Here is a 17,366-nt window from a genome sequence, read left to right as displayed (position 1 = left end):
ATAACTTAAATTGATATTGTAGGATAACAACCCATTCAGTGACACGTACCAACAGCAAGAGCAGATTGAAAAGTTCAGAGAACATCAGATCAAACCAGGTACCAGCCTTATGACTCATCCTTAATGTTTGCAATATTGAGACTGCATAAACATTGGGCGAGGAAAAACGCTGAATGTCTTATTTAGACTAAACAAAATGCGTTGTTATACAAACAGTGCTTTTTATTTTCACTTTTTGATCTTGAAAAATGCTTAAAAGTACTTGAATTTTGTCTGGAAGTTTCGGTATGAACCCTGTTGTATACATTTTTTATTAAACAAGGTGTCAATTCTGCTGTCAATGTCTCAACAATTGAGTGTTTAAGGTGTTTGCTTTGCAACCAGGAAGTCCAGGGTTGGTTCCCTACTCAATTACTTTAGAACATCTATATGAGCATACGGCTTTCAATACAATCAAGCTATAATGTTTGCCTCCATTTCTTGACTTTTTTTCAGGATAGTTCTTATGCTTCATCAGCTAAAATTGAGATGTAACAACACACAATTTTTTTTCCCGAAGCACAATTTTTATTAAATATCTTGTTCCTTAAAACATAAGTTATTGATGTTTGCATAATGAGAAGAGTGTGCTGAAGTTTAACTTAGTATTACAGACTCCAGCAAATTGTCTAGTAAATAGTGTGCATGTGCTTAAAGTGTCATCCCAGATTAGCCTGTGCAGTCCACACAGGCTAATCAGTGATGACACTCCCTGCTTTTTTGTTATGTTTTGTTATAAAAGAAGTCTGTTCATAGCAAAAAATCACTTTGGGCAGAAAGTGTCGTCCCTGATAAGCCTGTGCAGATGATGTCTAAGACAACACTTTAGACACCTGCATCAATTCCAGTGTTCCCAGAACATGGCTTTATTTTTACTAAATTCACCCTACACAGGTGAGTCTCCTGGAGTTGACGGTATGGCAGTGTACAGCGAGGGCATGCCCAGATTTCCTGGCCCACGGGAACCCCACCCCCCTCAGGCCAGTGCCATGGGGCCACACCCAATAATGCAACGCTTTCCAGGCCCACCCCCAGAAGGTCACCCAGCTTGGCTGCAGCAGCAACAGCAGCAACTTCAGCAGCAGCAACAGCAGTTGCAGCACCCGCAGCAGAGGTTCCCTATGGAGCCTATGAGTCAGCGAATGCCTGGGGCACCCTTGGGGGAGGGGATGCATCGAATGCCTGTCTCGTATCAAGGACCGCCACCTGCAAGTCAGGAATTCACACCAGGTTGGTATTGATTGTGTTCTGTGGGAATTCGTTGGGGACTTCTTTAAGGTTGATGCTTTCACTGACAGTCAAAGTTTGTTTGTTTTCTTGCTTTAGCATTAATAAGTCTTTGGTGGAAGCGAAGATGAGCAAATAACCTGTCTTAGTGTGTGTGTTTTTTTTCTTACAGAATGGTGTTTTAATGTATTTATGTGGGTTTGGCTTGTAACGCATAACCCTTGATTTAGGATTTATTTTAGAAACCTTTGAAAATAGCTATTTATTAAACACCAGAATGATTTTATTTTGACCGGCTTCTGTGTAAGCTTCCCATTCAATGTTTTAACATTTTTCCATTATTTTTAAGTAGCTTTTAAAAAAGCAATCAGTATTGCTTTTATGAATAGCTGAGACCGAGTTTCTGTAGTTTGTCAGACTATTTATTTTATAAAAAATTGAAATAAGTTTTGAACAGCAATTTTTTTGGGGGCATAATAGTTAAATAATACTGGAAGTTTAATATGTAAAATTCTTATCGAATAAAATGGGTTTGATACAAAATATGGATTATGAATTTCCTTTGTATTGGTAAATGGGTGTTACTGCTTTGCATTTTACTTGACATCGGAATGTCTTTTTTTGCATTTTTGAGTGATGGGTTGAAATAATTTCCTTGTCTTGATATGCAGTGTGATATCAGTGTGGGTAGGTTGAGTAAATGTAATCAATGCATTGCATTGTTTTGAATGTCTGAGCTGGCTGTTCCAGAAGTTAGTATTCCTCCCCCACCTGTGGATGCTGTGACTAACATAGAGTCGAAAGACAAATCGAAGAAACGGAAGAAAAAGAAAAAAGCCGCTGATAGTAATTTCCATATTTGACATTGTGACATAGATGTTGTAGTGTTGCTTTTACTGACTGAACGTAAAACTCAAAACTTCCTTGTTATTGAATTATTTCATGTAAATGTGAGAGTTCAATATTCAGACTTTTAACAAAGTAGTTAAGTATATAAAGATCACTTAAAACATGAGATTTTTACAATTGAGCGTTTTCATTGTTAAACTTATTCAATGAAAATTGTTTCAGGTGTAAACTTATTTTATTTTATGCCTCTTTTCGAAGAAGAGGGGATATATTGTTTTGCACATGTCGGTTCGTCCACCAGATGGTTTCCGGATGATTACTCAAGAACGCTCATAGTTACATTGATCATGACTGGCAGATGACCCCTATTGATTTTCAGGTCACTAAGTCAAAGGTCAAGGTCACAGTGACTCGAAATAGTAAATAGTAAAATGGTTTCCGGATGATAACTCAAGAATGCTTAGGCCTAGGATGATGAAACTTCATAGGTACATTGATCATGACTGGCAGATGACCCCTATTGATTTTCAGGTTATTAGGTCAAAGGTCAAGGTCACAGTGACTTGGAAACAGTAAAATGGTTTCCGGATGAGAACTCAAGAATGCTTACGCCTAGAATCATGAAACTTCAAAGGTACATTGATAATGACTGGAAGATGACGTCTATTGATTTTCAGGTCACAAGGTCAAAGGTCAAGGTCACAGTGACTCGAAATAGTAAAATGGTTTCCGGATGATAACTCAAGAATGCTTACGCCTAGGATCATGAAACTTCATAGGTACATTGATCATGACTGGCAGATGACCCCTATTAATTTTCAGGTCACTAGGTCAAAGGTCAAGGTCACAGTGACTCAAAACAGTTAAATGGTTTCCTGATGATTACTCAAGAATAATTAGGCCTAGGATCATGAAACTTCAAAGGTACATTGATCATGACTGGCAGATCACCCCTATTGATTTTCAGGTCACTAGGTCAAAGGTCAAGGTCACAGTGACAAAAAACGTATTTACACAATGGCTGCCACTACAACTGACAGCCCATATAGGGGGCATGCATGTTTTACAAACATCCCTTGTTATATTTTGTACATTATTCAAATATGAACATTAAATCATTAACAAATTTTTTTTATACCAATGCATTTTGTCATCTAAAACAGCAAGTTTTGAGTGTATACTGCAAAAAGCTTTGTAATACATGTACTTATTGACGTGAATGGAATCCTCACAGTTTAATTATTTCCACCCCCTATTTTGTGTGGTCTTGATGTTTTGTTACAGGATTTTTTGCCTTCCAATAATTTGTTTGTTTGTAGAGCCTCTGATTTTGACCTTTTCTGAAACCTGCAGTCTTAGATTTTCGGAATACAATTTATCTTGTTCAAAATTTGGTTAAATAAATGCTTCAATATTTTGCGGAATTCAAACAGTGTTAAGAGAGAAATCAACTACAGTTAAGAGAGAAATCAACTACAGTTAAGAGAGAAATCAACTACAGTTAAGAGAGAAATCAACTACAGTTAAGAGAGAAATCAACTACAGTAGGGCATTTAAATATGAGCTGAGCTCTGGGAAAACGGGGCTCTATGCACGTAACTGACGTGTTATTTCACCGGCTGAACAGGAGGGACGCTTCTCCCCTGAACTGGCCTTTTTCTTAGAAGGGACATCCTTTAAACAAAAAAAATACCATGATAGAGGTGGACTGCACAGGCTAATCTGAGATGACACTTTATGCACATGCATTAAGCCCTGTTTTTCCAGAGCAATATTAAATAGTTTCTCATAGAAAACACATTTAAAGTTGAATTGCTGAATTAAGAGCACTTGCATGGGGCACTGCAGTCATAACACTATGCTTTTATAGAGCTTGACTACCCACAACTTTCAGTATAAACCCTTTCCCACTCAAAGGCAAAGCAAAAATGACTATGTGCAAACAGTATTAAACCAGAACAGCCTGCGAGTAACTCGCTGTATGTTAATGTTTTATGCTGTTGGCTGCTCATCAGTAGCTAAGGGTTGGAAATCACGCCTTTAAAACTTGAATCTAGTAAGAAAGGTCTTTAATTAAATTTAACTTTCGAAAGTACTACAAATGTGTCAAAATATGTATCTTAAGTGGTAAAGGGTTTGTGTCTTTATTTCAGTCTTTTTAGACCCTCATATGGAGTCTGTCGGTTGGTTGGTCTGCATTCATTATTGTGGAATGAAAAAGTTTCCACAAATTTCTGTAGCAATTAAATTATAAAGCAAATAAGCCATCTATCATGAAGTGTATAAGTGCAAGACATTTTTGTTTCCCAAAGACACACACATTCTGGAGTGCCCTTGAGGATAGCTAACTAAGAGGTGTCAAGATATTAGTCACTAAGTCACTTTTGTGACTAAGCCCTCCTTGCACTTGTGGAACACAAATTGTTATAATTTGACAATCTTTTGATTTTTGACTTGCTCTGAGGAAACTGGGCTTCATGCATATGTGGAAAATGTCGTCCTAGATTAGCCTGTCTAAATTAGTCTGTAGCTGCATATTAGGACAACACTTTCTGCCTTAAATGGATTTTCTTGTAGAAGAGACTTCTTAAAGGTAACATTCCATGAAAGCAGAAAGTGTTGTCTCTAATTAGCCTGTGCTGACTGCACAGGCTTATTTGGGATGACACTTTGCTCATGTATTAAGCCCAGTTTACCTAGAAAGAGGCTGATTTGACAGTCCTGTGATTTTGTAAAACTTCCCGTTTAATCTATTATTTTCCCATTCGTTAAAAGTTTTATTTTTACTAAAATGCATGCATAATACCTTTTACCCTAATTTTAACATAATAACATTTATGCGCAAAGCTTACAAGAGGGCTATGGTGCTTGCGATAGAAATTAAATATGTGATCCAAATGTCTAGGAGCTGCTAACCCATATCTATCTTGCAACCCAAGAATGTATTTTGTAAGTAAATTATACTGAATATAAAACTATAATTGCATGTGAAATAAGAGGGTATTATCAAGATATGAGCTTTGCTGTGCGGAAAACAGGCTTTAAAGCATGTGCAAATAGTGTCTTCACATGCTGATCAGGGAAAAGTTTCTTTTTAGCAAAAATGAAGTTGATGTGGAAGTGTCCCTAGAAGTCACTTTGCACATGCATTAAGCCCCGCTTTCCCAGAGTGTGGCTCAGATATTCGATAGCCAGCTTGCTTTGTTTTTAGCAGCGCTTTTAACCGCTGCGTGAAACAACACTGCAACATCTGCACAACACTATTGTTAAAGCACCCCTGTATGCTGTACTTGTCATGGACAAATATATAGTTACATTCTCATTTGTGTTGTTTGTTATGTTATAATTAATGGGTTCTTTACAAAGTTTACTTCCACACATTTTACCAACATAAAGGCTTTCAGATATGAGTTTTGATGAGTTGCCTATGTGTATGCTCTCAGGGAGTGTAAGGCATTAAGGATAGCTTTTGTCTGTCCCTACGTTATGTATGTACATCTGTACATACGTCTCTCAGCTTGTGTTTTGAACTCCTCTTTTACACTTTATGGATCTCGCTCAAAATTGTATTGTCAAATGACTTTAACCCTTTCCCCCATAAAAAGCAAAGTGAAAATGGCTTTTACAACCAGCATAAAACAATAACAGCCTGCGTGTAGACTGTTCAGGTTTTATGCTGTTTGCTGCTCATCAGTATCTTAAGGTTTTGAGATGAAGCCTTAACAACTTGAATCTAGTAAGAAAGGTCTTAAATTAAATATGACTTTCTAAGGGACTACAATGCATGAAAATACATATCTAAGTGGTAAAGGGTTAATATATGGTGGATTTGTCTGTATCAGAAAGTTTTTTGATTGGGCATCAGTGTCTGTGATACATTTTTAGCTCACCTGTCACAAAGTGACATGGTGAGCTTATGTGACCGTGTGATGTCTGGCGTCCGTATGTGCGTGCGTGTGTCCGTCAACAATTTGTTTGTGTAGACAGTAGAGGTCACAGTTTTCATCCAATCTTTATGAAATTTGGTCAGAATGTTTATATTGATGAAATCTGGGTTGGGATTGTATTTGGGTCATCTGGGTTAAAAAACTAGGTCACTAGGTCAAAAACTAGGTCAACTAATAGAAAAACCTTGTGTAGACAATAGAGGTCGCAGTTTTCATCCAATCTTTATGAAATTTGGTCAGAATGTTATTTTGATAAAATCTGGGTTGGGATTGTTTTTGGGTCATCTGGGGTCAAAAACTAGGTCACTAGGTCAAAAACTAGGTAAAAAAAAAGAAAAACATTGTGTAGACAGTAGAGGTCACAGTTTTCATTCAATCTTTATGAAATTTGGTCAGAATGTTTATCTTGATGAAATCTGGGTTGGGATTGTATTTGGGTCATCTGGGGTCAAAAACTAGGTCACTAGGTCAAAAACTAGGTCAAATAATAGAAAAACCTTGTGTAGACAGTAGAGGTCACAGTTTTCATCCAAACTTTATGAAATATGGTCAGAATGTTTATCTTGATGAATTCTGGGTTGGGATTGTATTTGGGTCATATAGGGTCAAAAACTAGGTCACTAGGTCAAAAACTAGGTCAAATAACAGAAAAACCTTGTGTAGACAATAGAGGTCGCAGTATTCATCCAATCTTTATGAAATTTGGTCAGAATGTTTATCTTGATGAAATCTGAGTTGGGATTGTATTTGGGTCATCTGAGGTCAAAAACTAGGTCACTAGGTCAAATAATCGAAAAACTGTCAACAATTTGTTTGTGTAGACGGTAGAGGTCACAGTTTTCATCCAATCTATATGAAATTTGGTCAGAATGTTTATCTTGATGAAATCTGGGTTGGGATTGTATTTAGGTCATCTGGGGTCAACAACTAGGTCACTAGGTCAAATAATAGAAAAACCTTGTGTGGACAATAGAGGTCACAGTTTTCATCCAATCTTTATAAAATTTGATCAGAATGTTTACCTTGATAAAATCTGGGTTGGGATTGTATTTGGGTCACTTGCGATCAAAAACGAGGTCACTAAGTCAAATATTAGAAAAACCATGTGTATACAATAGAGGTCACAGTTTTCATCCAATCTTTATGAAATTTGGTCAGAATGTCTATCTTGATGAAATCTGGGTTGGGATTGTATTTGGTTAGTCAGGTGAGCGATTCAGGGCCATCATGGCCCTCTTGTAAGTAAAGTCTTTTTAGTTGTTTTTTTCCATATTTTATTTGCTAAGTATTCTTCCACCCATGTGTTATTGTGTGTGTTTTCACCACTTTTATTTCCGTGTTTGTCAAACGTAGTTGAATATATAACTGAATAAATATATCATGGTAAAACTATTTAAAGACATGATTAAGTTTCAATTTGAACAAAATCTTGTTTTTGGGCTGTCCAGTTAGCCCAATGGTTGGTACAAATGCTTCTCAAGTAGGCAACTTGAGTTTGATTTCCTGTTCATAACGCATGCAAACTTTGTTGTGTTTCTCCATAATGGACATAACAAATCTTTCAAAAAAATCCTACCACTCTAGGGTCAACATGTTGGAATATAATAAGGAGTTTGTCCATTAGATTTTTTGAAATATTAAAAAAATCTGCACAGGCTAATCAGGCACGACACTTTCCGCTTTTATGTCATTTTTGGTTTAATTTTGGCGGAAAGTGTCGTCCCTGATTAGCCTGTGCAGACTGCACAGGCTTATCTGGGACGACACTTTATGCATAAGCATTGTGCCCAGTTTTCTCAGAATGTGACTCAATTGAGCTGCTTGCTGGGAAAACTGGGCTTAATACATGTGCATAAATTGTTGCCCAAGATTAGCCTGTGTAGTCTACACAGGCTGCGAGTGAATACAGTATCCTTTTGAAGAAAATGTTCTTTTTAAGGAAATTTCTTCTAAAGGGAAATCCATGCCAGGCAGGAAGTGTTGTCCCCGATCAGCCTTTGTGGACTGCACAGGCTAATCTGGGGTGACACTTTCATTCATGCACTTTAACCCAATCTCCTAAAGTGAGGCTCATTTTCATTTGATACAACTACATTTCCAATCAGTCCCCACCCTTTGTGATTCAGGTGCCCCAGCCAGTACCCCCCAGTCTACGCAGGGTAAGCCGCCCCCAATGCAGTTCAAGCCCCAGGATGAGACTGAGCGACGCATCATGGAGATCCTCAGCAACACGGCCAACATGCAGCGGGGCCAGGCAGCCACCACCACGGCTGCTACACCTGCCACCACAACCACCGCCACTGGCACCGTACAAGTAAGTTAACAAGCTATGTTCTAGGAAAACTGGGCTTATTGCATGTGGGTAAAGTGTCATACCAGTTTGCACAGGCTTATCAGGGACAACAATTTTTGATTTTATAGATTTGTTAAAAGTAGTCTCTTTACAAAATTCAGTTTTGGGTGAAAAGTGTCGTCCCTGATTAGCCTGTGGCATGTTTTAAGCTTTTCTCATAATATTTGAGTATTCCCTTTCAAATATTTTCACGCAGAAAGGTCAGTTAAATGTTAGTGAGGTATGTTGTATTTCAAACACATAATAATAAATCCATTATCGGTCAAAGTTCTGCTGAACATTTATATATATGAGCAGGGTTGTGCAATCATCAAGTCTGGTCAGCAACTACACTGTCTGCTGTAAATTTAATTAAGGGTTTGTCGTCTTATAAGCAGACAGGGCAGCCCCTAAGAGACTGTCAGCATGTATAGGCTGCATGCTGGCTGGTTTGGAGCTATACTTGCCGTATATATCAGGACATAAAACCCATTTTTTGCACAAGGAAGCTCATCAAGTCCAACAGTTGAACTCAATTTTTTTTGTCAAATACCGTCTTGGTTTGACACAACTATTAACACTCAGAAGCAAATGAAAATGGCTATATGCAACCAACATAAAACCAGAACAGCCAGTGAGTAACTTGTAGTCTGTTCATGTTTATGCTTGTTGTTGTTAAACAGTATCTTATGGTTAGAAACAAATTGTATAAAGCTTGAATCTAGTAAGAAAGGTAAATAATTTAATTTGATTTTCTAAGGGGCTTTAAAGCGCGTCAAAATGTGTATTTGTAGAGGTAAAGTGTTAAATTCTTATTACTTGTGTGTTGCAGACCACTGTTGCTGGTTCCCCTTGTACGACTGCAGTGGTCAGTGAGCAGGGAGACAGTCTCACCTCACAGGCTGCCACTACTCAGACGTACAGTCCTAATGTGCAGCCTTCCAAGGTAGGTGTGGTACAAATGGATATTGTGTAATCATAGAGAAGTGATTTTTCCCACCTTTCAGTTTTCTCCCTTGTAAATGTAGTTCAAAACATTGCTCCATCTATTTGAGTCAGGTTCTGAGAAAACTGGGCATAATGCATGTGCGAAAAGTGTCGTCCCAGATTAGCCTGTGCAGTCCGCACAGGCTAATCAGGGACGACACTTTCCACTTTTATGACATTTTACATGTAAATGAAGTCTTCTTTGCAAAAATCCAATTTAGGCGGAAAGTGTCGTCCCTGATTAGTCTGTGCGGACTGCACAGGCTAATCTGGGACGACACTTTACACACATGCGTTATGCCCATTTTTCTTAGAACACAACTCATTTAAAAATGAAGAGGCTTGGTGAACCCTTTAAGATATTAAGGCATTTTCCACCCCTAAGATGGTTCTACAATCACATTTATGAATAAGTCATTAGGTTAAAGAAATAAATCCATTTATTACAACCATTAAATTGTGAAATGGTTTTGATAAAATTAAAAACAAATTATTTTGTATAAGCTAACCATGCAGTCATTTGATGACTTCATGATATATTATAAACATTTGTATGCCCCCTGATGGAATGATGGGGGTATATTGTTTTTGGCCTGTCTGTCTGTCATTGTATGTGTCTGTCTTTAACATTGGCCATAACTTTTGCAATATTGAAGATAGCAACTTGATATTTGGCATGCATGTGTATCTCATGGAGCTGCACCATTTGAGTGGTGAAAGGTCAAGATCATCCTTCAGGGTCAAAGGTAATTTTTTTCTTAAATAGCTGCTGTGCGGCTTCAAAGCGCAGTAGGGGGCATTGGGTTTCACAATCACAGCTCCTGTTTCTATCAAATATTGTATGAAATGACAAGCATTTTTAGCTGCTTGTAAAGTAAAAATTGTTATTTGTCCCTCCATCTGTGAAAATTCTGCTTAATGCATGCGTGTAAAGTGTCATCCCACATTAGCTTGTGCATTCTGCTTAGGCTTATCAAGGACGACACTTGCTTTAATGATATTTTTCATTTAAAACGAGTATCTACTTAATGAATATTGAGTCTATGTGCAAAGTGATGTCCCTGATTACTGTGTACTGCTTAGTCTAAGCTGGTACCAAACTCAAAGCACATGCATAAAGCCCAGTTTTCAAAAATAATTTTCATTTATAGCCATTAATGTTTTGTTTCAGACACCACCTGTCCACAGACCACCTACTCCAGGTCAACAGGGACGGTTAACTCCAGGCTCTCAAGGTCGTCTCACACCTGGTAACCAAGGGCGATTGACCCCTGGATCTCAGGGGAGATTGACCCCAGCCAGCCATGACCAGGGGGCCACAGTAGACACACAGAAAACTGGTGGTCAGTCCCCAATTGGAAACTCTGCTAGTAGCGAATCTACAGGCTCCACAGCTGCCCTACCTGCAGGTCAGCTGAGATCACAGTTTTCTGTCTCCGATTCATCTATTGAGATTGCCAGCCAAGGACTATACACTGGTGCTAGCAGCCCAGCTCAGCAAGGGCAGTTGGTGTCTCCAGCCTCAGGTCAGCCTGTTACAAAAGATTTGCCAATGTCTGGCATGCATGTGTCAGGACCTGAACAATATATTACACCACCCCCAATGAATGCAGGTCAAGGTCTGAGGATGCCAGGGATGCATTCACAGAGTCAGATGCGACCCAGTCATCGCTTGACCAGACCACCAATGGGAGAGCAAATAGGCAGCCAGCCAGTATCCCATTCCATGCATCAACCACTTCAGGGAAACAGCCAGGCAATGGGTCCGCTGGGGACCTCTTCTGAGGCAGAAATGTCTCTACAGGGACCTCATCCCGGTCAACAAGCATTCCAAGCGAGTTTAAGACCTGGGTTCCTTCCTGGGCAGGTACGAGCGGGCACGCATCCACAAGCCAGACCAATGTTCCATCCCAGAGGAGGCGGTGAGCAGCCAAATTTACCACCCGTGTTTCATCCAAGTTTTATGCAAGGCCCATTAAGACAGCCTCCTCCAATGCCTCATTGGATAGCGCCAGAGGCTGCTGCCAGGAATTCTTTACGGCATGGCTTATCAGCCATGTCTTATAATCAGGGACTTACTATGCCAGGTGCTCTGAACATTCCTCCTCACGACATTCCACCCCCAGACCCGGCTAAGGCTGCCAGTCAGCCTGCTGCAACGACAGTTCAGTCTACTGCTGTTGATAGACCTACAGTGAGTGAAAGCCAGTCATCTGGCAATGAAATTAAACAGCAGCAGGTACAGGCAAAATCACCTCATCAAGCTATGCAGCCTATGGGAAGTGCAGGGAGTATTTCAACTGATAATCAAGGAGTGAAGCAAGGGCCAGATGGTGCACATGGTCCTTTAGGTGATTTTCGATCACCCATAACTCATACAATAGTTGATTCTCAACAGACAGCAATTCCTAGTCAACAAGGGCAATATTCTAGTCAAACAGCTGAAGTTGTAGGAAAATCAGTGACACCTGTTGAAGGTGCAAATGTCCAGTCTGAAAATATTTCTGTGCAACAAGGAAGTACATTTGAATATATACCAGATTCTCATCCCAATACAACAGCTCAGAAAGAAAATACTGATGCTGAACCTTTAGTTGAACAAGAATGTAAAGATGGTTTTCATTGTGGTACACCACCACCTCAACAAGAATGTAAAGATGGTATACACTGTGGTACGCCACCACCCCAACAAGAATGTAAAGATGGTAAACATTGTGGAACACCACCACCCCAACAAGAATGTAAAGATGGTAAACATTGTGGAACACCACCACCCCAACAAGAATGTAAAGATGGTAAACATTGTGGAACACCACCACCCCAACAAGAATGTAAAGATGGTAAACATTGTGGAACACCACCACCACAGCAAGAATGTAAAGATGGTAAACATTGTGGAACACCACAACCACAACAAGAATGTAAAGATGGTAAACATTGTGGAACACCACCACCCCAACAAGAATGTAAAGATGGTAAACATTGTGGAACACCACCACCCCAACAAGAATGTAAAGATGGTAAACATTGTGGAACACCACCACCCCAACAAGAATGTAAAGATGGTAAACATTGTGGAACACCACCACCCCAACAAGAATGTAAAGATGGTAAACATTGTGGAACACCACCACCACAGCAAGAATGTAAAGATGGTAAACATTGTGGAACACCACCACCCCAACAAGAATGTAAAGATGGTAAACATTGTGGAACACCACCACCCCAACAAGAATGTAAAGATGGTAAACATTGTGGAACACCACCACCCCAACAAGAATGTAAAGATGGTAAACATTGTGGAACACCACCACCCCAACAAGAATGTAAAGATGGTAAACATTGTGGAACACCACCACCCCAACAAGAATGTAAAGATGGTAAACATTGTGGAACACCACCACCCCAACAAGAATGTAAAGATGGTAAACATTGTGGAACACCACCACCCCAACAAGAATGTAAAGATGGTAAACATTGTGAAACACCACCACCCCAACAAGAATGTAAAGATGGTAAACATTGTGGAACACCACCACCCCAACAAGAATGTGAAGATGGTAAACATTGTGGAACACCACCACCCCAACAAGACTGTAAAGATGGTAAACATTGTGGAACACCACCACCCCAACATGAATGTAAAGATGGTAAACATTGTGGAACACCACCACCACAGCAAGAAAACAATGCCAATACTGATGTACACGAGAACCTGGGTAGTGTTTCTATGGCTAATGTAGTTGTTTCAACAGAAACTGTCCCAACACCAGCAGGATCGTTCATGATCTCTCCGATTTCAGTTCAGGTAGATCATCCGTACATATCGATGCCCAACGCTGTGAAGCCAACTCCAATAACAGCAGCACAAAGTGGCAGTCCACATGCTGATTATAAACCTGTAAGTCCTGGTAACAAAGTGGCTTCCATTCAAGCAAGCGAAGGAAGTGCATTTTCCAGTTCTTCAGTACAGAGATCATCATCAAGAAATGTTACGCCTTCAGCAGTTGCTGCTGATAATTCCAGCGAGGGCACAGAAATGGAGTTAGATCAAGTTACATTAGCCACATCACAAGAAGCTGAAACCAGCATTGTACCAAGTGCCAAGTACAGTGATGCTGATACTAATCATTCTGTTCCCAGTTTTGCAGAACCATCTATTAGAAATGAGCATAACATTGTCAATGAAATGGTGAAGGTGGAACAAGGTAGTGTTGAACCTGCTACAACAGTTTCTTCTTCAGAATCAGCCCAACCCAGAGAAGAGCCAATGTACACTACATTTAATGTGTCCACAGTTGCAGAAAACAAGGTCATGGACTATATTGTGGATGTCACACCAGCAATAACTACATCTTCTGCACAAACTCAACCCAAATTGGCTGAAAGGTCACCAGAAGAACAGTTCAGTGTGGAGAAAGAATCCACTAATGCTAAAAATCAACCAGTAACACAGTCTTCTTTGCCAGCAGCACAACTTACCTCATCAGCATCAGAAGCAAATGGAAATGCTGGGCCAGCTTTCAGTACTGTTGGCCCGGCCTCTATACCACTGACATCTGTTCCAAAGCCACAACACTTCAGGCCCCTTACAGGTCCTGGAGAAGGTGTTCCCAGGCAACAGGAGTTACCTGTTACAGGCAATATTTCCCAGGCTGCACAAGACACAGGCAGTGTTCAGGCACAAGTTGCAGCTCCATCTGCCCCTTCTGTTACTGATGCCAACAGATTGAATGCATTGTATGAGATGGGGAGAGGTAGGGGTGTTCCTTCTCAGTTTCATATGAATGCTTCCCAAGGAATGCCACCAAGACCTGAATTTCTGCAAAGGATGCCAGGCCATGATTCTCGTATGCCACCACGAATGCAAATGGATGGTGTGAGACCAGGCATGGATGTGCAGGAAAGACATTCAATGCATGAACGAGGTGACCCCATAAATCATGAGAGCCAAGTCTTCATGGAAGTTCACCCTTCGTCTTCCAGTCAGGTTCCCAGCCAGGATCCGAGATACTTCCTGCAGGATCCCAGGTATGCCATGCCAGGGCATCCAGGAATGCCACAGGATCAGAGATATTTCATGGGCGACCCACGGCTACCGATGGGCTACAGGCCGCTAGGCTATCCTCCAAGACCAGGCATGCAAAGAGTGGCTGGGCCTCAGCAGATGCCTCAGCATTATCCAAATCCGCAATTTTCTCAGATGCCAAGCCATCCTGGTGTGGGAATTAGTCCTGATCCAGCATTTTCTCAGGCACATTCAGCTATGCAGTCAATACCACAGCAAACATCAGGAGGAATGCCCCCGTCAGTTGTACCTCCGTTAATCCATTCACGATCAACCAGCTCGAGTCCTCACAACCAAGTAGATGTAAGGACAAATGCACCCATGCCAAGTCCAGGGTCCAGTAGTAAGTCTCAGACGCCTCCAGCAGCTATTGGGCAGGCCTCTCTGCCAGGCAGTAATAGATCAACACCAGTGTCGAGGCCTCCAAGCGTTCAGAGACAATCACCTGCCCTGTCAACGGGCAATCATAGTCAGAAGTCCTCTCCAGGAAACTCCCAGTCGCCCGGCCATGTAAGCACTGGCCAGGTTGTCTCTAGCGCTGCTGATGATTTACAGTTACCGTCAGTGACAGCCACATTTGCTGCTGTTGGCTGGCATAGATTGGCAGAGGACAATTCAGAGCAGTCTCCATTTGTACAGCAGACATCCACAAGTACTTCAAGTGCACCCGTACCATTCTCATCAGTGTCGTCCATGGTGCATGCAGTGTCAACTGTGTCATTTCCGCCCCTAGGCGGCCAATCATCAACGCAGCATTCCTCTGCCTCAGTAGAGGTCTCATTGCCCCCTAGTACTTATGTTAAGGCTGAACCAAATGCAAGCCTATCTGTTTCATGCTCCAATCCATCGATGCCAACATCAATGCATGCATCTTTCACCAGTATATCTGAGAGCCCCCCAACTTCCCATTTTCCAAGTTCTATGTCAATGTCAGTCTCATCTTCATCAGCTGGAGTTCAGGCAGGGTCTGAGAGCATGCAGCATGGCGCTATGCCGTCGCTGTCCGGGCCCCATCAGCAACCACACTCAGGCCCGCCAAGAATGCACTATGCGCAGGCTGCAGGAGCCGGGGCTAGACCACGAGGACAGAGGTCGCAGCAGAATACATTCAACCATCCTAAATACCAGATGCCTGGGAACCTGACTCCACATTTAGTGAAGGTATTGGCGAATGATGCACCTGCTAAAGGCATGTATGTGAATCAGGAGAGACATATGAACCCAGCAATGGGACAACAGATGAGATTTCCACCACCCTCACATCCAATGGGTGGGATGGGTCCCAGAGGCTTCCCCAGCCCCAATGATGGCGATATGCAGATGGGGCTCCGTCATCCCATGATGCAACAGCACCCGGGTATGCCAGGTATGCCCCCCGGTATGCGGCATCCTGGCATGCGACCGTATGGTCCTCCCCAAGGTCATGTAATGCCACCAATGCAGCCAGGACAGATGTCTCCTACAAGCCACCCTGGTGGGAACCCCATGCACCACCCTTTGGGTGCACCAAGCTCCGGTATGACAATGATGGGGCCGCCATCAGGCATGCCTCATGGAATGCCTACACACTCTTCCACAGAAATGCTTTCTCCGACACAGAGGCACCCTGGTGTGTCTCCAAACGCAGGAAGCATGCCGTCTGTGTCCTCTCCAAACTCAATGCCATTCTCCCACGGAGCCATTCCTCCCTTGTCTATGCCCAGGAATTCAGCACCTGGTGGTTTTGGCGGTGACATCCGCCAGCAATTCCAGCAGTTTAACAGGATGCCTGGACCCCCTAGAATGCAGTTTGACCCAAGAATGTCAATGGACCATCGCATGCAGTTTGATCCGAATCATTCTAGACCAGTAGATGGTGCCGGTCCAGGGCCGAGATTTTCGCCTGGTTACCTGTTTTCTGGGCCCTCTATGAGTCATGAACAAATGGTCTCCGTGAGCCACGAGGAGGCAGTGAGACGAATGGGGCCTCAACCCACTGCTGGGGCCTACACCTCGAGTCCGGGAATGCACATGTCAGGACATGGTCACGAAAGCATGATGACCAGTCCGCCTATGGTCAGCCCCGGAAGTATGCACATCAAGCAGGAATCTCAAGGTAGGATTATACTGTACATTTATTTATGTATGTTCACAAAAAATTTCAAGAAAAATAACATCTATTGTTTTCTTGGTAAGGTTTTAAAGGATTTTTTTGTTATGTCTGACGTTAGACTTTGGACTAGACCGTGCAACAACTAGACATTAGATTTCCTGGTACAGAGGACCTATAAAAGTCCACAATAATTAGTATTGGACTAATGGTAGGATTTATGAATGTAGTTCTGATAAGTTTTTTTTTATGCCCCTGGATCGAATGATCGGGGGTATTTAATTTTTGGCCTGTCTGTCTGTCTGTCATGTTTGTGTCTGTCATTGTATGTGTCTGACATTGTATGTGTCACAAAACTTTAACCTTGGTCATAACTTTTGCAATATTGATGATAGCAACTTGATATTTTGCATGCATGTGTGTCTCATGGAGCTGCACATTTTGAGTGGTGAAAGGTCAAGGTCATCCATCAAGGTCAAAGGTAAACAAAATTAAATCAAAGCTGCGCATTAGGGGGCATTGTGTTTCTGACAAACACATCTCTTGTTTTCTTAAACCATGATAATGCAATGCGGCTAATATACTTTACTAGTCTATAGAAAAAGTATGTTCTTGTGTCTTTCAAAAATGTTATTTACTTGTCTCCATAGATGGAATGGATACAGCACAGAATGCTATGCTGAAAAAACTGCTGGCAAAGCAGAAAACTGCCATGACCAAAGCAGCCCAGGCAGCTATTCCATCAGGGAAGATAACTCCATCATCTGAACACTCAGAGGTGGGATATAAGGCAGGGCTGGTTTATATATGAGCTTGATTTTGGGAAAA

At 41.4% G+C, this 17,366-nt stretch overlaps 1 protein-coding gene across 5 annotated transcripts in view; it reads left to right on the top strand.

The window, feature by feature from the left end:
• Nucleotides 1-17,366, top strand: part of LOC127844448 (histone-lysine N-methyltransferase 2C-like) — a 99,984-nt gene that overhangs the window by 80,319 nt on the left and 2,299 nt on the right. For 4 of the 5 annotated variants that reach the window (XM_052374657.1, XM_052374656.1, XM_052374655.1 and 1 more), the window contains 7 exons: nucleotides 23-98; nucleotides 934-1,269; nucleotides 2,017-2,112; nucleotides 8,189-8,376; nucleotides 9,227-9,340; nucleotides 10,553-16,544; nucleotides 17,189-17,316. In XM_052374657.1, coding sequence (XP_052230617.1) covers nucleotides 23-98; nucleotides 934-1,269; nucleotides 2,017-2,112; nucleotides 8,189-8,376; nucleotides 9,227-9,340; nucleotides 10,553-16,544; nucleotides 17,189-17,316 — 6,930 coding nt within the window. The remainder of the gene's footprint in view (nucleotides 1-22; nucleotides 99-933; nucleotides 1,270-2,016; nucleotides 2,113-8,188; nucleotides 8,377-9,226; nucleotides 9,341-10,552; nucleotides 16,545-17,188; nucleotides 17,317-17,366) is intronic. The other variant, XM_052374658.1, reaches the window with a different exon arrangement.

This window comes from Dreissena polymorpha, chromosome 9 (assembly GCF_020536995.1).
Source record: "Dreissena polymorpha isolate Duluth1 chromosome 9, UMN_Dpol_1.0, whole genome shotgun sequence".
NCBI classification, from domain to species: Eukaryota; Metazoa; Mollusca; class Bivalvia; order Myida; family Dreissenidae; genus Dreissena; species Dreissena polymorpha.
This window is presented reverse-complemented; position numbering and strand designations above follow the sequence as displayed.